The 21741-nt window shown below is 43.2% G+C and overlaps 1 protein-coding gene across 15 annotated transcripts in view; it reads right to left on the bottom strand.

Annotated features, from left to right (window-relative positions):
• The window catches only part of LOC108400750 (dedicator of cytokinesis protein 1-like), a 436037-nt gene that overhangs the window by 397166 nt on the left and 17130 nt on the right, over positions 1 to 21741 (bottom strand). For 12 of the 15 annotated variants that reach the window (XR_012132450.1, XR_012132455.1, XR_012132454.1 and 9 more), the window contains 5 exons: positions 18813 to 18980; positions 8573 to 8658; positions 8230 to 8386; positions 2804 to 2844; positions 1532 to 1622 (listed from right to left, as the gene is read on the bottom strand). The exons of 2 other annotated variants lie outside the window; for them this stretch is intronic. Coding sequence is in view for 2 of the 13 variants with exons in the window: in XM_073239166.1 (XP_073095267.1) it covers positions 1532 to 1622; positions 2804 to 2844; positions 8230 to 8310 (213 nt within the window). In the remaining 11 variants the exon portion in view is untranslated. The remainder of the gene's footprint in view (positions 1 to 1531; positions 1623 to 2803; positions 2845 to 8229; positions 8387 to 8572; positions 8659 to 18812; positions 18981 to 21741) is intronic. One more of the 15 variants, XR_012132451.1, reaches the window with a different exon arrangement.

Raw genomic sequence — 21741 nt, 5'->3', positions numbered from 1 at the left:
AGTTTACATACATGTGTTTTACATGCACACGCATATGTATTTACGGACTCTGAGAGAGATGGAGGTTGAGTGAGCAGTCTGTCAACCCCATTTTAATTTCCCTGGCGTAGAAGAAATAACCTCATATTTGCAACAAACATCTTGTTACTGAAATTAGGGTCTCCGACAACTGCAGGCCATTACAATTCATGTGGCATGGCAGGTGTAAGAGGCCCTAACTGAAATCTCTATGTTCCTAAACTGCATCCCTTGGGAGAGCTTTATATGGTGTGAAGCCGAAGGGGGACGACTGATGACTATCAGTGAGGCAGCCAGATTGAGCCATCTCCACTCTCTGCTGTCTCTGGAGCAGCCTGTGTGTATCTGTGGCACCAGAGCTCATGGAGATTTCAGGACTGGGCCAAAGGCCAGAGATTCTTGCTGGAGTTTCACTCCCTAACACACTGTCTTCTCATCACCCACTAGACATTGCTTGATGCCCTTTTAACATAATCTTTTCTGGTTTTCTTTCATTCAGTTTGTGGTGTTCAGGGGGCTGGCCTGAGTTTGGAAACAGGGTTACTTGAATGAGCAATCTTTGTGTAGAGTCACTCAACTACACTCTAATTCTCATTACTTGTTCTTGTTTATCCAGTTTTTCAGTTTTTTTCAATTTTTTTATAAGAGTATCATGGGCAAGATGATCTAATGACTTGCTGAAGTCTTAAAATATAAAACTAGAGGTCGTATAGTAATTCCTTCATTCAGTTACCCATCCACCCATCCATCCATCTGTCCAGCTACCCTCCCACCCCCGCCCAGTTCCTCCCCTTTGTCATGCACACCCACCCACGCACCTACCCATGCATCCACCTAGTTATTTGCTGAGGGTCCACTCTGTCTGACTAACTGGGCTGACGAGACATGGGGAAGAGCATTGAGTATATTACTGCAAACAAACAAAACAGCCAAGGTCGAAAGCTAGCTGCCCAACAAAAGAACTACTGGGAGCTGAAAGTCGTCAGGCCAGACCTGTGCGCAGGAGCAACACCCTCCAGGAGAGCCAGCCAGGAGGTGCGGTGGGAACTGGGGACTAATAGGAGATCTCAGTGTGGAATCACGGACAGGACAGTCATGATGGGGTCCCTATACTCAGTGCTAAGATAATCAGGGGTCTATCTCATCCTATGTCTTAGCTGTTTGACCACAGAAATTCCTTCTTGTTGATGTCATTCTACACCATGACTGACACCTGTTGGCATGAATAAGGAATTGGAGAATCTCTCATCCACTGCCACTTTACAGTCCAGTGACCGGCTGTTCACGATGCTTAGTGATAACTTGCTATGACAGCTTGTTAAATCTGCACTCAGTGGGGCCAGATCTATAATCAAAGTACTTCCTAAATATCTTTGTTTTTACCATTTCATTCATTCAATATCCATAAAAGCCTAAGTCATAAGTTTACTAAAATTTATCATGGAAAAATACAAGTTTAAATGATCTTAGACTTTATAACAGAATCATAAAAGTGTATGGCAATATTTATTACCTTCAGAAGCTTTGCATGGAGAAGCAGAGTGTAAATGGCTTCAGTGTAGTTATCACACTCTTTGTGCAGGTCACACAACTTGTACAAATACCTGAGATGACAAAACAGAGGTACCTTCGTAAAATGTCAGCAGATCATTTGTACTGAGGGTTCCAAGAGCTAAATTCCACCTTCAACAATAAATCATATCTATGCTTTCTTTTTACAGTGTTCACAATCCATAGGCCTTGAAAACTTTGGTGCAGAAGCACCAAGAGAAGTCAACTACAGCAACAACAATAATACATATTTTTTTAAGTCCTCTTTTCAGGACAAAAATCAAGATGGTGCAAGAAAACAGAATTACTCCTCAAGGTTTCTCATTCTTTCTCATCTTTTCCAGTTTTCCTCTTACATTTGAAATGAAATGATGCAATGTTTGATTGTGATTTCTTATGTTTGTATTGAATCCAAATGCATCAAAAATATCCATGAAAATATAAATCCATAAGAATAAAAGAGCTCCAGTGATCACAGGAATGTTGGTCAAAAGAATTTCTCTACCATAAAGAAATAAAAGTTGTTTTAATACAAAGCTATCTGCATTTGGGATACAAGAAGCTGTTTTCCCAAAAGCTCATTAGATTTATATGGTATATTTTTGAAGGAGAAAGTTAAAAAAAAATTAGAAACCAGAAGTTAGAAAATCATACTTGATATGATAAATACATCATTAAACACTAATGTCATGTGGATTACATCTTTATTCTATTCTTGCCCAATATTTGACACTGGCTCCTAGAAAAGACCAAGAAAGAGAGGGGCTCAATCACAGCCCATCACTTTGAAGGAAAGGCAAGTGAGAGAGAAAAATGTAAAACATGAGAATATGATGTCAGTTAAAGAACAGACTGAAAAACTATAATATTGTCTATTTCTAAGAAAGTTAAAACTGGATTTCTCATTTCATCATCTGGTTTACTGTGAAACATTAAAATTGTGGTGATGTCTCTTTTCAAAAGGGCCACGTGAGTCAGTTAAGTGATACAAACCCTGTGAAATAATTTATGGCTTTATTTCTGAGCTAAGTGTAACCCCCCATCTCTGCATGGACGTCGGCAGCCGCACAAGGGCTGAGGATCTATCTGGGCGCTCCACAAAACTCAGTCTCTAGGATTCACAATCTCCTGTAAGACAAACCTCCGTGGTTATACAGCATTTCTTTGCATGGACTTGACAAGAGCAATTATAATATACCAGGAGACAGTGCAGACAAGTGTGATGGCTACGTACCTTATACACATTTCTTCTCTTTCAATTTCTTTGTAGAAATTCTGAAAGATCAAACCACAACACTGTTTTAAGAAACCTGTTTTATAAAAGGTATCACATGTATATTAAAAAACTCAAGGTTCTTCAACTTGGGTCAAACATAAGACAAATGGACCCTGGCTCTTTCGATGAGAACCAGAGTCACATAAAATAAAAATCCATTTTACATCCCCTTCTTCATCTTTTTGGAGGACAATTCTAATAATCACATTTCCTACACTGTGATGACTAAAATCTACTTCTGTTATTTGAAAGTCATCTGTCTTCGATTAAAATAAGGTACTATTCAAATATGATTTCTTAACTATTGTAAACTCATTATAAGTAAAAATAAATAAGCTCAAGACCGTAAATTTGGGAGTAAGCATCACCAACAGGATTTAAACATGCTAGAGCAAGCCCTGACAAGAGCGACAAGAAGCACGGTGGTATTCCACACCTGAGGTGCCTGAAACTGTAGCACCACCACGTGTTCAAATGTAACATAAATTCAATTAAAATTAAAGGAACTTAAAAATCCACTTCCTCAGTTGCACTTGCCATACTGTGAGTGCTCAGTAGCCACATGGAGCTAGTGCTCTTGAACCGAACTGTGCAGACACAGAACATTTCCATCGTCACAGAAATTCCCAGTGGACAGTGTGGGTCTAGACAGAGACATCTGACCAGAGTAGGAAAACGGGTTGCCACTTTATAGGCACTTTGTAAGTACTGATGGAGGAGAGTGAATTAGTAGATTATAAGTGATGGACTGTTTCTATAAATTATAAAATATCTTCAGGATGAGCATAAGAATGTGTATCAAAAATACACTTTAATGTGAGATCTCTATAAAACACTTTTAAAAATCTCACCTAATCAGGCCTCAGGATAGAAACACCAGAACTACTTTCAAATGTGAAACTCAGCACCTGAACACAACGTTAGAACTCTGGAATCAGTGCCTGAGATTAATCACCATTGTGAAGGTACTCAATTATCCAATAAGATGAAATAAGTTGTTTAATTTCATTAGCAAAAAGACCCACACAGCTGCCAAAATTGATCCCTTTTGAGCAAATATAGAAAGAGGGGGCACTGTTAGAAAAACGCACCAAAGATTTCCCTATTTCTGCTGCCTCTGAGATTTTAATGTCCTCTAGTTGGAAAGATACAGCTCACTAATGAGGATATTTTCAGCTTACTCAGAGCCATGTAACAGAGAACCTGCAACAAAGGTAGAGAATAAGCCCTCCACTTCCACCTCGAACTGGCCAGTATTTTACCAGCTATGATTTCACATCATTTTCTTCTGCACTCATATTTTTAATCCTTTCCTAAGTGTTTGATCATTCTCCCTTACAATTTCACAATAGGGATATCGTACGACTTTCATTCCTCTCTCGGAGACACGGATCTGGTTCTATTTCTTGCCTGTGCTGAGTTCTGTTCCCTTCCTAAGACTTCAAAACCTCTCTAGAACTGAAGGACACTCATCTCAAATACCAGTTTCTATATAAAACCTTTGCGTTTCTTAGGTAAATGTTGACGCTGCTCTGGTGCTCTGCAAGCAGCACCCCCCCCCACCCCGCCCCATCCTCTCTCAATGCCCCTGGCACCAGAGCTGACCTCTGTGGGAGCTCTCCATGCGGCCCCATCAGGACAGGCCCTCAACTCCAATCCACCACTACCCATTGGTCTTTCAGAACTTACACATTGGCATTACATTGCAATTTTGTACTCCTTTATGACTAAAGCAGAAACTCAAATTTTTTAGATTCCAATCATAACCCCCTTAATTAGTCTTGTAAAGGGGCCCTGAAGAAAGTAAACATCTGTATGTTAACAAAGATTCTACCAGTCTTAGATAGGGATATGTTAATGACTGCTTAGAATTAGGTGACTTGATTATGAGGTGACAATGAATTCTACTCAATTACAGATGTGCGTTTTGTTGGGGAACCATGATCTAATATACCAAGTAAATGTCCTTGCAGGGGCATATGTAGGAGGCTTAGGTGGCTAGAAAGAGTGACTGACTGCTTATGTCCCTTAAATTTTCATTTTTTCTTTCTTTAAATGCAAGGGAGAGTAGGATATTAATGAGCCCACTCAACTTAATATGTTCCACTAACTTCATTAAAAAAAAAAACCAGCAACACTGGTTCTAATGGAAACTTGGTAATGGGATTTACAGGGCATCATTAAATTTCATGTTATGTTTTAACATTAGGATTTCAAGAGGACTTCTGCTTAGTGATAAATGGCACACATTTTTTATATTTCTAGCTTATGTTTATATACCATGTTCATCTAGAGATGGATAGTCATATTCATCTCTATGAAACCCCATTTGTTTTATAACAAAAGTACCAGGAGAAAAGGTAAAAATGGACTGAGAGATTAGAAGCAGATTTATATTTTTATTTATATCATTAAATGTGATCTGGGCAGTGAACATTTAGAGCCAGGACACCTACCTGTAAAAATCCAGTTTCTTGTTTCTCTTTACTCCCTAGGATACATTTTATTTTTTAAATGCAAGCATCATGATAGGTTGGTATCCATCTTATCCCCAGGAAATGCTAAGAAGGGAACACTTCACTCTGCGTGGGGTGACTCCAAATGTGCAAGTTGGAAGAAGTTTAATGAGGTCAGAAATCCTGGATGTGTTTCTTAGCTAATGCCCCGCTAGTGCTGACAGCAGTAACAATAGGGAGGGACCGAGCAAGGCTCCGTGTGACGTTAACACATGTTAACGTCAGAAACTCTGGCTGCATGTGTCATTACAAGAGCTTGTTCTCCGACCCTGGTCCTGGAGATAGAAGGCCATGTTCAAAGCACATCACCACTTCTCTGCTAGGTTTCATACCCAGTGAACATGAGAGGTCTTGCTTAAAACAAATAGCGTTCTCAATTACCAAAGCTGAAAAGCTAACAAACATTAGTAATTCTTCCTCTGGACACCATCTGGCCACTCAGGTCCCCTTCAAGATCAGAAGGAGCACTAGAAAAAGTATGTCTCCAGTAGGGAATGATTCTGAAAAGGTTTCCATTTCTCATCTGCAGAAAAAGACTGTTTTCTATTTCATGTTAACCACACTGGCACCACCAAAGTAAATTACTTTGAACCGAGGCAAGAATGCAGGAAGACAGTGAAGCAAGGGCCAGGCTCATTTCCGTGCGAAAGATGGAGGCCCTTACCCAGGGCAGGGCTCGCTGCTGTGCTCCGCTGACACTACAGGTGAATGTGAAGGCGAGCACAGCGGCGGACAGGCCTCAGGCATTGATGCCAGAAGCCAGGAATTCCCATAGCTGCCCAGACTCACAGAACGCATGCAAATGTATATGGACGGCTGAAGCCCATTCTTTCCTCAACTGTGTCCCATCTATTAACAAGAACAAAAGTACTCTTCACTGTTAGTGTTGTGGATTTCTTGATTCTTCCTTACACTTTCCACCTCTCTGCTTATGCTACTCATCTGATTTTGCATAATGTCTCCTTTTACATTAGTGCTCTTACCATATTAATCACGGTTATTTAAAATCCCAGTCTGATAATTCCAAAACCTCTTGCCATATCTGAATCTGGATCTGATGGCTGCTCTGTCTCTTCAAACTGTGTTTCGTGCCTTATAATCTTACAGTGACCGTGGACACAATGTACTGGGTAATGGGAATCCAGTACTGCCTCTGGCAGCTGATTCTGCTCCTGGGCTTCTGCTCCGGTAAGCTGTGATTCTCTTTAACCTCCTGTCTCTCCAATTTGGGAGGCAGCAGTTTTCCCTGCGAAGCTAAGAATTGTTTACTTTCAGTAACAAGAATTGTTTACAGCCAGCTTTTTCCCCGTGGTGAGGATGGGAGTGAAACTTCCAAGCTTCTTTTACAAATTGGACCAGAAATCAGAAGTCCCCCATACTTGGATTTTCAAGGAGAGGAAAACTTGCTACAGAAAATGCTTATCACTAGATGAAACAGATTGCCCCATCATAGAATGCAGGGGCTGAGGAGGCCACATGGTTCTAGCTGCAAGTTCCTGGTGGCAAAGCACAGATACAATACTGATGCCAGGGTGGATGGAAGGTGTAAATAGTGCCTTCTGTTTATCTTTTCAATCCAAACATCTTTTTGATTTTCTATAGAATGAATGAATGTGTCATATTTCTCCAAACACTAAAGTCTGTCACCATGAGCTCAAAGTGCCTCTAAGTCCATACAAATCGTGGACACAGAAGACCAAGGATCCATATGCTGCCCAATGACCAGGTGGCGATATGGAAAATCCAGAGAAATGCATTAAGTAGAACAAAGTAGGTGTAGTGTTTTCCTGCAGCCCCACCTTGGGGCAGGCAGGGAAGGTTAGAAAACCCCTTCCAGGGCCAGGAGTTGGCTTCTCTGGCTCCTCTGAGAGCAGGGGGAGGATGCAGGGAGATGCACAGAGCTCTGGGCTAGAAGCGGCGGTCCTGTGGTTCCAGCAGTCCCTGTCACTGAGCTTGTCCTAAAACTTCTGAAAAGCCCGTTTCACCTACAGCACTAGCCGATGCCACAATGACATGAGGAAGGCCGTGTCCACAGTACCCAGCCGAGTCACAGTGTCAGAAGCGGTGCAAGAGGGCCAACTCGGCCCCAGCCATCTGCTGTCCCTGAGGCCATGCACTGGCTTCTTGTGGCTGCCGTGACAAATGGCCACACACTGGGGTTAAGACAACAGATCTGTACTCTCTCACAGGCTGGAGCCCAGAGTCTGAAGTCAAGGCGTCAGCAGAACCAAGGTTCCTCTGACGGCTCTGGGGGAGAATCCCACTCTGCCTCTTCCAGGTCCTGGCAGGCCCAGGGCTCCCTTGGCTTGTGGCCATACCACCCCGACTCGAGCTCCATCCTTAGATGGCCCCCTCCTTCTCTGTCTCTTAAAAGGACACTCATCATCGGATTTAGGGCCCTGGGTAATCCAAGGTGACCTCACCCTGAGATCCTTAATTCAGTCAATCTGCAAAGAGCCTTTTTTCCATATAAGGTCACGTTCACAGGTTCTGAGGATTAGGATGTGGACACACCTTTCAGGGACTGCCATTCAACCCGCTACAGGACATGCTCACAATCTCCTAATACTGAAGCCCTTTGCCCCTGTTACCAACACAGGTGCTACTGTGGTTACAAAATAAGATGGTGCAGCATTCTCAGCCACATGGAAGAGCTGTGTGGTAACATCCAGAGGGGACATGATTTTGCCACCTTCTTCAGAGCAGACAGTTCGTTGTTATCCCTCCCACGAAACAGATGAGGAAATATGCAAACAATGCTACACTGCATGGAAAGCTCTGTGGCCAGCTGGCAAGAGGCCTCTGAACTTCCTACTTCCATTGCTGGCTTCCTGGGAAGACTGGAAGTTAAATGAACTTTTCACTCACCAGCACATTGACAGTACAGCTCATCCTGTTTTCTTTGTTCTCATCATGCATGATGGTTCTATAATCCAGAAGTCTTTCCATCAGGCGCACAAGAAGTTTTACAAAAGTTTCTCCCGTTTTGGCCAGGTATTTGTGCTTCCTGCAGTGTTCCAAGAGGCTGAAAAATAATTATACACACCTTGTTGATCACACTCAGAAAAAGAAACTTGTCTGAGGTGCAATTTAAAATATTTTCCATTATTAACACATTTTAATTATTTCTGGGCTACAAAGTTCACTGTAGTCTAATTACAATCTCTCTGTCTCTATTATAACATAAGCCCCACTGTTAATCAACACTTACATTTTCTCAAATAACACCTTGTACTGCTCATCTCCTCTGCCTCCTTCCACTTCATGATCCAGCTTGGTGATGATCTCATTTGCAAACTATAATTAAACAGAGGAAGCGTAAATAATCAGCATGGAGGATATTTCATTGTGTAACGGAACGTCAATAGTACACAAGCTGACGAGATGATCACCACACAGTCACTCTCTATGCCTCTGAAGCCGGATTTCACTTAAGAGTTGCCACCCCTGAGTCCCTGGGGACTTCTGATGACCCCCCCACCCCCCTACCATCACTGGGGGAATCTTTCATGTCCTTTCCTGGTTAATGGAGCCTAAACATGTGTATTTTGATAGCAGAAGCCAGAGGAAGACAAGGAAACCGGAGAAAAAAAATTGAGGAGCGACGCTAAAACAGCCCCAAGCTTCATCTCTACAAACAAGTAACACTGAAAATAGCTCATGGGTTCCCAGAATTGAACAGATGGCTCTTTACCTGCCAGCAGAGTTCTCGGCAATCTGAAAACATATGAGGGGCCACTTCACTACCATCCCTTGATGGCTCCTCGTGAAGTACCTCACTGTGGTTGAAAAAAATACTATAAAAATAAGAGCGGAAATGTCTCTAAAAGACTAGCAGGCATCTCAAGAAGGTCCACCTCCAGGCCCTTCTTTGAACTCCCAGAGCTTCTGTTTGGATTTCCAGAGCACAGGGCTGGGACAGGATCCTTAGAACTGACTTGTCTCTCGGACACAAGCTTTTGGGAAAACTAAATTCTGGAGAGGTGCAACTCTCCCAAGTGTTTTCACAGCAGCTGCCTGAACCCTGTGGCTGATGGGGCTGCACAAAACCACCTCAACAATGGTGGGCATGCATCCCCATCCTTCTTACCCAATGCCGCAGCCCTCGCAGGACTCGGAGCCACCTCAGTGCCGGGACTCTAGCTGGGGGCTCTGAGGCTTCCCGCTGGCTTGGGCCAGGGGGTAAGGAGGGGCTGTGAGCATGTCAGCCCCTGCAGAGCTGGAGACAGCTGAATTCAAGGTTCAGAAAGCAAGCACACCATGGCACATGGGCAAGGGTCTTGGGGATCCCGGGATGATAATACGCTCAGACACTGCTCTCCCAGCAACAATCCCCAAATGCCCTGCTATTCCCAAGAAGCCATAAGGATTTAAGCTGGGTGAGAAAGAATTTTCATCTCTCTTGGTCATGTTGTATCCCCAACCCCAAGAACAGTGGCTGGAGAGGGTGTTCTAGTGGGATGAAGGTGCTACATGCATGCCAATTACTGGACAGACTTGGTATGAAACATGAGCTGGGGAGGGCTTAGTATGTCAGCAGAGGGGACTAGCAGGATGCCCAGACACGACCTGCTCTCCTGGCCATGCAAGCCAAGTGGTGAGCACACTCGTGCGTGTGCCTGATACGGGCACTGCCAGCTCCATCTATGGTGCTGGGGACTCAGTGGCAGTGGACTGTGGTCTCCTGTGAGGCAGAGGAGAGGGCCTCATGAGACCCAGGGAAGAGCCTCAGAGAAAAGCAGGCAGAGACCTGCCTGATCTTGATCGGGACACGCGGCCTAACACAGCAATTTTTTCATGCTACAGATGAAACGAAGGTGTAAAACAGGACTGGAGAGAGGTATTGATTCTTGCTTGACATCAAGGACTCGGCAACATCTCATAAACCTGGACATGATGAGTCCCTGCAGTTCCCTTTGTGATTCTCTCCACTGCTTCCTCTCCAAATATATGCCTTCCTTCTCACTCTGTTTGTTCCGAGTCATTCAGGGAGTTTGAGAAACAGAGAGAGAGATGGTTCCACTGAACAAGAGAGAATGACTCGCTTTGTTTTATTCATCTTTAGTCTCTTGAGAGTGACTTTTACTGTAAAGTAACAATCTCTTGATACTAACCCACTATTATTCTGCTCTTTACAGACAATTCCACAAAAGGCGGTTCTTTTAGGGAACTGATGTGAGGGGGACGGGTTGCCGCTAGCCCGGAAGCTGGCGTTTCCAGGCCGTCCAATCTCCCAGATGGTCCCATGATGGGACCACCAAAAACTAAGTGTCTGGTGAGTGCTAAGTCTTCAGAACAAATAATTGAGATACATACAAAGCTAGATGTAATCAAACCACACAATTCAACTCCACGCCGGAGCACACAATAAGGAAGGCATACAGAATGCAGAAAAACATGCCTCATCCTAACAGGCAAAACAGCACACAGGCTTTTGAAATTGCTCATCACTAGTTAATCAGAAGGTATTTGAACTTGGAATGTGCTTTATGGAAATGCCATGTTTTCTCTGCTTCCACATAAACCTAGCTGTCACAAACAAGGGCAATAAGGAAGCACCAGCTCCTTAAGTATGCTGCTTATCAAATTTTTTTTTTGAGAGGGCATCTCTCATATTTATTGATCAAATGGTTGTTAACAACAATAAAATTCTGTATAGGGGACTCAATGCTCAATGCACAATCATTAATCCACCCCAAGCCTAATTCTTGTCAGTCTCCAATCTTCTGAAACATAGCGAACAAGTTCTTACATGGTGAACAAATTCTTACATAGTGAATAAGTTCTTACATGGTGAACAGTACAAGGGCAGTCATCACAGAAACTTTCGGTTTTGATCACGCATTATGAACTATAAGCAATCAGGTCAAATATGAATATTCGTTTGATTTTTATACTTGATTTATATGTGAATCCCACATTTCTCTCTTATTATTATTATTATTTTTAATAAAATGCTGAAGTGGTAGGTAGATGCAAGATAAAGGTAGAAAACATAGTTTAGTGTTGTAAGATGCTTATCAAATTTTGACTGATGAATTTAATGTTTTCTAAAATGAGTGGATGGATAAGGAAATCAGAAGAACACAGCTGATTCTAATTTTACTAACTTCTAGTCTAAACTAAGTAATTTGCACAAACACCTGGCAACCCTGCTCTGTTTCTCAGCAAGGATTCAATACCACAGATCTGCAGCTCGCCTCTGCTTCCAGGGTCTTCATTAGTTTTTACAGAATATACTAGAATCAATTTGCTAGTGTGCTTATGAACTGTTATCATAATCAGAATTAAACAGTCCTGTCCAAATAAATGGGAGGAAGTACATTTGCTCATACAGCAGAGCTGGTTTGATAAAAATCATGTTTATTATCTTACTCATAAATGTATGCTATCTGGTAATTTGCAACAGGGTTCTCTACGGTTAGGATAAAATTAGCAAGGGTTTACTGTGTTGCTCAAAGGTGACAGAGACTCACTCATGTGACAAGCAAAATCATTTTATTTTCCTGTCTTTTCTGAATCACCAATACTACTACAAAAATACCCACAGGGTGTCCACCTTAAAATATTGAACAGAGCATATCTAAGCATTCCAGTATGGGCAATCCAAAAGCCAATCCTGCTTGGTTTGTAATGCATCATTTTTGGTGGGGGTTAGATTTACCATTCTCTATAATGCATTTACAAACGGATAAAAGCAGGCCTGCATTTTCCAGGGACGCATTTACAGAAGGGATCTGGCATTACGCTAGAAGAAGAGAGGAAGCTGGACCAGGATGGAAAGGTTTGCACAAATAACTCATCACATTGATGAAATGCTTAGAGGTTATCAAGAGCAGGGTAAAGTCCGAAATCTAGGAACACGGTCTCCTGAGTTTGTTAGAAAAAGGTTATCTTTGACCCGTGTACAGATAATGCTTAGTGCACTTGCTGGTTGCCCTGCAGTGCACTGCTTCCTTCCATTACTCAGGGGGAACTGCTTACACAATACCAGAAGCAGGACCACGGTTTGAGACCACCCACCGGGATCCAAGAGCTCCAAAGAATCAGATCCTCTGCTTCTGAACTTCCAGATGGAAACGGGCCAATACAGTGGCATTGCAGAACCATGTCCCTGCTCTGCAGCAGTGACAGGAGAGGTGGGCGAGAGAAAGTGGCTGACTGTATCTGCGTGGAACACATGGCCAGGAAGAAGGAGCTGGCATGGCTTGGGAGAGCAGCCTGGCTCTGAACCACCCCTGGGGCTCCATACTAACATGTGGCCACTCTAAAAGTAACTGACCCCAACCACCCACAATCTCTCACTCACACTTTAATCCCTCTGCCCAGGCATGTTTTTAGGTGTACCGCGTAACTCTTGCTTAACCACTCTGCAGACTTACTTACACAATCTCTAGCACACCATATCCCAAATTCTAAAATCCCCACTTCCTTCTATATCCAGGCTGCTCACTGACCCTGAAGCTTCTATGAAATTTCCAAAGGCCTAGAGACCCACAAGTCCCGCACAGGTGTAGCCTGGCTGGGGAACTGTCTGCTGCCTAGTGCACCCTGGGTGACCTCAGGCAGGTGCAGCTGCACCCCATTTCCACATCGCGCACACTGAGGCGTGACTCTGGGTTGTAGACAATGACGATGGGCTCCAGGAACATGCCCTCAGAGTGAGTCCTGTTTAATTTGGTTAAAAGCCATTTATGGGGGTTTGGGCATCTCTTTGCTGAAGGGCTTTGAAGAACAGAATGCAGTGTAATCAGAACTCTTGGAATCAAGAGTATTAGTTTACATGACTTCTCAGACCGCTTTCAGGCCTGGGATTCAATTAGATAAAAGCCTAATTCTTGGGCACTGTATTTCCTCGTTAAGCATCCAACATAATAAAATCAAGTGTTATTTTGAAATTGAAGGCAAAAATAAGCAAACCAACAAACGAAATCCCAAAGAATGAAGAAACATGATAAAATTGCCACCAAACGTACTCACATTCATATTACAGTACAAAATACACTGGCTTTCCCACCGAGTGGCAGAAGCTGCCCACCACCACTTGGGTTATTCACTTATTTCCTTATGGTTACCAGCATGAGTAGGACAAAGAGATTATTCAAGCAGGAACCCAGAAACAAAGACACAAAGATTACTCATGTTCTAATATTGTTACAACTAAATGGGAATTTCTGGAAACTGGGGCATTTTACTGACCCTCACACAGCTGACAGAAAGCAGCTCCATAACTGAAAATATTATTTTACTGCAGAGCCTTCTGCATTCCACTTTTATTAATGGTATGTAGCTCATACAGTCATTTGCTGCAATTCTCAGCTGTTAGTTCTGTATTTTCCAAAGACATAACAAATGGAATTCTTTACAAAGGTGCCAGGAGAGAATTTAAAGGTATGCTTTTTCTTATGAAGCAAAACCCTGTGAAGCTGAGACTGGGAATATTACTCATTTGGGAGCAGGGGTCTTAGTGAGATGGAGGAGAGGTTTGTTTCAGGCACAGAAAAGGTTCCTATCATCGTAATGTGGCCCACTAGGGCTACGTGGATGATACGAGGAGCACTAAGCCACTGATGCCTCCAAGCCCCTCTGTGCTAGCTTAGCAAATGCTGAAATCTTCTCATGTAGGATTTCACCTTTGGAAAACATGAAGATTTCCCAAAGTCCTCGGTTTCAGTGTAAACATGCTACTCTTGGACTGGGAAAGGCACAGGTGGGCACAGGACAGTGAAACCCAGTAGCCAACGTTAAGGAGAAAGAGCAGAGGACGTGTCCTCTGAGCCTAATGGGCCACAGAAGCAGTAGAAGGGGACAATTTATGAGTCTAGGTGGGGCATCCTACCTGTAAGAACCTGGGCAGCTAGCCAAGGGCACCTGGAGTGCTAGAGGTGCTCAGAGGAAATGGAAGTGGGAGAAAGAAGAGAACAGGCTTTGCTGAGTGGAGACACAGAATGGCCACCTGGACAGGACAGAGAAATCACAGCAGCCACACAGACAGGGCTAATAATGGAGGGTGGCTGTTATCATCGATGGCTGCCTCGGGCAGGGGGGCCCTGTGAGGGCACAGCTGGCGTGGACGTCTAGCTGAGGCCCCTGGGTGGACCCTTGCCTTCCTGCTGATGGGGCATCCGCAGTGCAAGCCCCAAGGGGGAAAAGGACAACCTCAGCAGAAGGTGCCACCCCTGCCTCACCACTACACCAACCAGACAGAGGATGAACTGGCCTAGCGGCATCTGGGGATGGGAGGCAGTGTTCATTTCACAAACGTTACACACCACCAGTCTCTTGGAATGTCTTCCTTTCACTGGATGATTGGTCCAGAGCGGTGCACACCAGCCCACAGGAAGCAGGGTATTGTGGGTGGTGGGGATTTCTAGAAGTACTGAAGGCCACTCGACATACGTGGCTTCCTTGTCCATATACTTCTGTCCCATCTAAGCTCCTCTATCGGATCAGATCAACTTCCTCCTTGGCCTCAGGTCCCTGCACAACATGTCCTCTTCTAGGGAGCTTCCGTGGGCATTAGAGAATCTCTGTCAGCAGCTTTGCAGAGCATCTGCACCACCTGTGACACAGACTACCCAGCGCACATGGTATCAGGCTGACTTGAGGCGCTGCCCACAACCCTGGAAAGAGTTCCTGGGCCACCAGGAGGGCAAAGCATGTGGACCAATTAATTCCATGCCACCCATGCCACAAGCAAGTAACCCATTTGGCACTCGGGCCCTGGATAGGCTCGACTTGTAACACAGGACAAGGACACACCTATTCTGAAAGAAGACTCATGCTCTTTCTTGCATAAGTGGGGACCTGGAAAGAAACAGACTCTCGGGAAGGGTGTGGACAAGAACATTCTAATGAAATACCTCCTCGGCAGCCAAGGAGCACAGGAGAAGCAACGCTGGGGACTGCAGGGCAGCTGATCTGCAAGACATGCTGCTGAAATTCCAATGGCCTGATGCAGTTGAATCCTGAGTAAAATTGCAGGTTTTTCTCCTGAATCCAGCAGGCCCCCCTCTCCGTTCCAACTGGAAGAGCAGAGCACAGCCTGGACATGGTGTATTTCCCAAATAGCGTATCAACCACCCCACTCAGAAAAACCTTAAAAAAAAAAAAAGCTACATCCCAGGTTCAAAGCTGAAGTTCTGTGGAAATGAGAACAGCGTACTGTCTTCCCCTAACTCCATTAGGTTTGCACATCTGCTATCAAAGTACAGCCAATATAAGCCCTTGTTGATGTGACTAATAAGGTTAGGTAATTGGATTGGTGGCAGATTAGTTAAATAGCAGCCAGCCAGCCCCATCCTAGAGATCCCTGGGATGCAGGCAGGTGGCTGTGCACAGCTGTTCTGTGCATGTGCCAGTCACTACCAAGTGACCAGCAGCAAGAACAGATGGTGGGCCCACCACTTCAACAGCGTGGTAGGGTAGGGGCTGAACTGAGAACAGAAAGAAGTCAGAGAAGACAGAGCAGGCCCAGAGGCAAGCAGTGGTCCCAGAGAGCCCTGGGCCAAGGGCTGGGAGGAGCACAGGGGCTGAGATGGGCAGAGGAAGGACTGGCCAGTCTCTGTGACCAGCCACACAGGCCCACAGAGCAAGCGTGGCAGGGCCAGAGCAGCCTGACCCCCACCCAGGAAGCCAAGCGACAAGAGGCCTGGCCAACATGGGGACAATGAGGAAGCAGGTTTGGGAAGGGTAACCTTCCACCCGGGAGGCTGAGACAGGCCAAGAGAAAAAAATAAGGGTGATATCCCAGCAGAAAAGGAAATGGACCTTTTCCAAATTCCAAACAGATTAACAGAGAGACTTCTTTCACTAGCTTTGTTTTTTTGGCCTTTAGTTGAAAAACCCTTGGTGAGTCCCACCACTTGTCTGTGAAGGGACAAACAGGAGACAACACAGACGAATGAAGGGACACTGGATACCAGTCAAAAAATGCAAGTAGCTGAGCATGCTCAGCCTGACTGAGTTCTGGGGACCTGCATCTCCCTGCTTATGCTTTCACTGGCCTGCACTCACTGGGGACACAGTATATGGCAGTGCAATTGCAAAACAGAAGTCAGTTTAGTTTTCTGGAAAGATGTTCCCCGGTAGTGAAAATTCCGAAGTCAGCCCCGGGGGCAAACGGCCGGGAATAGAGGCAAAACCGCCATGGCTCTCATTAGCTTTGTGCCACTCACAGACAAACCTGAGAGCCTGAGAGCCCCAGAAAAGGAAGCACCTGCTCAGAAGACTGTCTTAAGATACGTTAAACTTCTAGCAAGACAGGAATGAGGCAAAAAGAAGGGCCAACAGAAGAGGAACACTCAAAGCTGACCTCTCATTCGCCTCTTTACTCCAACTGCCCTTGACCTTATTTTGACACAAAACTGCTTAAAAGAATGACAAGTGACCATGTTTGAAAGGTCTTTGATCTTAGTTTCCTGGGCTAGTAACATTTATCTATATAAATTCATTTTTCTCCTTTACCTGATTCTCTAATTTAATAGCATTTTTTTCATAAGGTCCATCTTTGAAGACTGATTCATATACAATTCAAAATGTCAGATGTATTTTCAGCCTAGGATAAAGCATTTTAAATTACAATTCCTAGTTCTGGTGAGGTAGTAATGAGACTGGAGCACGATGTGGTGCCAGCAGCAGTGGAGATGGGTCAGATCTTATGACAACAGCATAAAAAATTTGGCAATGCTGTCAAAAGCTCTAAAAATACTTTGAATCAGCAATTCCATTTTGAAGAATGTATACCAGGAAAACATTCACAAGAAATTCAGGCTATATGCATGAGTATGTTCACTGCACAATGATAGTAGTACAATATAATAGTAGTAATAAGAGTAGGAAGAAAAATCTGTAGACAACCTGTAAGTTCAACTAAAGGGGATAGGTAAGAAAAGACTAACCAACTCATTTTCTGAAATGTCATACCATCATCAAAATCATGGTCATTACATTTTAACCAAGGAAAATGTCTTTGACATATCGTCCAACAAAAGGAGCAACAAAAAACATGGGCATCCTTTACAACATTACATTACATATGTACAAAAACTGAGAGAGGACCAGAGAAACAAAAACAGCTGTTCTTTTAAGATAGTCTCTATAAATTTTTAAATGAATAAATGTTAGGAAACCCTCTTCCCCTTTGGGAAGGGAGGGAAGGGAGGAAAGGGAGGGAAGGGAGGGAAGGGAGGAAGGGAGGAAGGGAGGAAGGGAGGAAGGGAGGAAGGGAGGAAGGAAGGAAGGGCTTCATGAGTTTATTTTATTCGCTTCTCATAACATCCCTTTCAAGCAGATTCTACCAATGTTACAGCTCTGAATCGGAGACTTAAAGATGTTCAGTAATTTGTTCAAAACCCAGGTGGTACCAGGCTAAGCTGCAAATCATGGTCTACCTGACTTCAGTATCTGAACTCAACTCTTATTCACAGAACAGAGGTTCTTTTAGCTTTGTGTCTGTTTTTGTTCTAGAAATAGCAACATTATTATTCTTCATGGCTATTACCTTCATGCAGTAATGGTGAAGACTGACCAATGGAAACCTAGAAACTATTCAAAGCTCCTTTAAACTACAAAGTACAAAGGTGGGGAAGGAAAATCTACTCTTTTAAATAACAGATCCCACTAAAACCACGCTGCCTTGATTGATACAGTTTTGCTTTCTCTTCAATGTAGGAATTTTCTTCAAAATCCCTCAAAAACCTACATAAAACAAATATTCCCTTACTTGAAATACTATAGTACTTTAACAATGGTTGTGCTGTGTAGAAGAACCCCTATCGTTTGGGTTCTTTTCCTGCCTCCTGCAAAAAGCATGTGGGCAAACCAGTAGCACACTAGGGAGAAAACCATGGTGTTCCTGCTTGGGGGCGTGTGCCCACCATGAGCACTGAAAAGGTCAACACTGTGCTTATGTTTCAGGGAGTCCAGGTAAGGAGACTTTGCTCTTCTCAAACATAAATTATTCAGATCCTGCTCTTCCTGGTGCTAAAGCATGTTTGGAGCACTTTACATACTTTCTCTGTGGCATTCTCATCAGTACCACTGCACAAGTAAAAAGATCGAGCCACACATTTCAAAGACTAGAAAGCAAAGCATGTAGACTTCACGATAACATGAATCGGCAATAAGCAGCCAGTCCCAGAGAACACAGTAACATCTGACTACACGCTCCAAGACTGCTCGTACCAAGGAGGGTGAAGAAGACACTTTTATTCAGAGTTTAATGTGTAAGGCAATCCAGATAAAAGTTAACAAGGAAAAGCCAAAAACAGAGCAAAATTCCCTTAAAGATGAGTAAAGGATGATAGGCTTCTTTAAAAAGGAAAAGTCCTTGGATTTTTACCTCTTAGCCTATTGGGAATTATGTTTTCCATATGCAACAACGTTAGCTCTAGAACCACCTAAAAGTCTTTTTCATGGTTTCAGTCTTGTGGTCCATCTTCTCCACTTACCGCACACCTATGTCCTTACCACCTGGAAGCTTCGGGTGGAGTGGAATTCGAACTGCATCATATCAAAGAAGATGGGGAGGGTAGCTTTGCGCAGCTCCATCTCAGGTATCAGTGTCATTTCTAATATTGGACCAACCATTTCTGGAATGAACTTTATCTTGTGTTGACCTTGAATAAAGAAATGCATTATTCAGAAATAAAACAATAACTCTAAAATGGGTTTTCATGGACAAATCAGAACCCAAATCACTGTGAGTCTAAATGTTAGGCTCTTGGTAATATGCATCCATTTCTTATTTGCAAGCATTTTGAATGTGTCCAGCCTTTAGCATAAGAAGTGAACTATATTCTAAATGTCCTAAGTGAAACCATTAAAAAATCCATCCAATATAAGGCCTGTAGCCATGACTTCTCTGTTACAGAAGGTAAATAAATGTTTTTGTTTCACAAATAGGCAATTACACCACACAGAGCAAAGCCATGAGTGGCTAACAGGCACCCAGTTTTGGACAGACATGGGCTGGGAGATGGAACACATGTTGTCTCAGTTTTAGACAACAAACAACAGTTGGCAAAGCAAGGGAGTACAGTTCATGGTCTCTTGGGTCCTCTGTGTCTCTCCAACATCTGAGGGAGAAGAACATACTATTTGGAACCTTTGTAAACAGTGCAGAGTGATTTCGGTAGCATTCTGAATGACTGCAATCAAAGAAATCAAAGCAATTTATTCAGTTAATTAATCCTACTAACATTGGCCTCAGAATATGAAGTTGTGAATATAGAAATAATTCTGCCTTCTTTGGCTAAGGCTTGTTTATTTAAATAACTTACTTATATATGCTTATTTAAATAACTACTTCATTGATCTCATCACGCCTATCTTCCCAGATACGATTTTTAAAGAATTCAGGATAAGTTTCTCAAAAGTTGTACTACTGCCATTGTGAGTGATAATGAATACTATATCAGCTAACACCTACCAAGTACTTACTGAGTGACAAGCCTCATAGAAAAAGTCTCACTGGACTCATACTAACTTTGTGAGGTGGCTACTATTCCTCTCTTTTTAAAAAAGAGACTTTATTTTTTACAGCAAAACTGAGAAGCAACAGAGATTGACCTTCGACCCGCTGCCCCATATATACATAGCCCCCTCAGTATCAGCATTCCCCCTAGGGTGGGTGCCATTCTTATCTCATTGCGCAGATGAGGAAACAGGGCCATTTTCAAGGCTGCAGCCCTGCTCAGTGGAAACAGGAGCAGGACCGGAATGTGGGTCTGTGATTCTGAAATACCTGCTGTGTCCCTGACTCCCTGCCTGCTTGTCACAGATCTTCCCACCTTCCCTGAATAGAAATGGTGCTGATTGTCCACACCACTCCCTTCTCTCTCTGCTGTTCAGTCACCCAAACGCCAAGGACAGTAACCTGTCATTTTATAGAGTATTACTGGGGAATCGTAATTCTAAACTGTGTGCCCCAGAAAGTAGACTGGATTCTTGCAGGCACTAAACCTTGTTTTTTTCCTTTCTATTTCAATTATTTTCTTTTCCTGAAGTCTTGGTGTCCCACCTTTCGAGGCTCTGCCTTTCACTCAGATGCTGCTAACTCAGAGTCTCCTTTTACCCACATTTTGCTGCAACCATGCCCCACCCCTGCAGTGGCCTCCATACCCTTGGGGTGTGCTGGCTCTAAATCCCTGCGGGCTGGAGCGTCATGGGTGAGCTTAGAGAGAGTGTCCAAAATGAACAGGAAAGATCTGGGGGAAGGCAGTGGAAAGATCGACAGCAACCACCTCCCTATTTCACTGCCTGGATGGAGCTGCTGGAAAACTCATTTCTAAAAAAGTGGGGAGAGTGCCTTCTCTAAGGTGATACGGTTACATTTAAATATAGGTCCCATCAAGAAAGCAGTCTTTTAAAAATCCTTCCCTCCTGTCTTATATTTCAAGAATCTTGATTTGATTTCATTTCACCCCATTATAATTTCTATCATTTCATTTCCAACACAGAAGAAGGCACAAGAATTAAATGCTTGAGTAGATTATTGTGAAATTTTGTTATTAACACCAGCAATTTATTCAGTTAATTGATCCTACTAACATTTTTATACAACCAGGAAACAGAATGGATGCTAAAGAATTTCATTTTCTTCAAATCTCAGATCATACACATTTTTTAAAAACAACCATTAAACAAATTTGACTATTACAAATAACTACACTTAACAAAATACACAATCCTCATAAATAACACATTTCTAAAATTTGTAAGGGTGCACAAACACACCAATAAAATATTCAGTAAGGAACCTGAATATAATTAAAATCTTACTTTGAAGTTTTACTAAATGAGAAAAAGTGTTTTTGACCAAGGCTATAATACAATTCTCATTAACTTCCCAAATGCTTAATATTTCTGAAAGGCATGTAACTACTGCAAAGCATTCTCTTAAAAATGCTGTTATATTCAGCCTCTCAGGTGACATTTTTCTTGTATTATGCTTAAAAATGTCAGAGCCAGTGTTTCAGAAAACAGATGACAGTGACAGCGAGTTGTTCGTCAACCACAGCGGAGTGTCACAGAGTGCCCTGTCTGTCACCGACAGCTCTGTGCCAAGCAGGAGACACATTAAAGCAGTAACAAGTGGTTGCAGGTGCAGGGATTGGGAAGTAAGTTATAAAAAAAATGATCGCTTCCTGATCTTCGATTATCAATCCTCCCATTAATACAGAAACCGTTGGCCTGAGGCCAGCATGGAGCTCTACTTCTAGTGACATCCCTGGAGATTTAACCTTTGCAAAGGAATGGTCTTCAAGGTGACCCAGGGCTGGGTGGCTCTCCACTATTCATCTATTTTTTTGACATTTGCATTATGGATTTCCCCTGGAGCATATCTTGCTCAAACTTAATGATGAACCCTGGTTTGGA

The sequence above is a fragment of the Manis javanica genome, chromosome 6 (assembly GCF_040802235.1).
Source record: "Manis javanica isolate MJ-LG chromosome 6, MJ_LKY, whole genome shotgun sequence".
NCBI lineage: Eukaryota > Metazoa > Chordata > Mammalia > Pholidota > Manidae > Manis > Manis javanica.
This window is presented reverse-complemented; position numbering and strand designations above follow the sequence as displayed.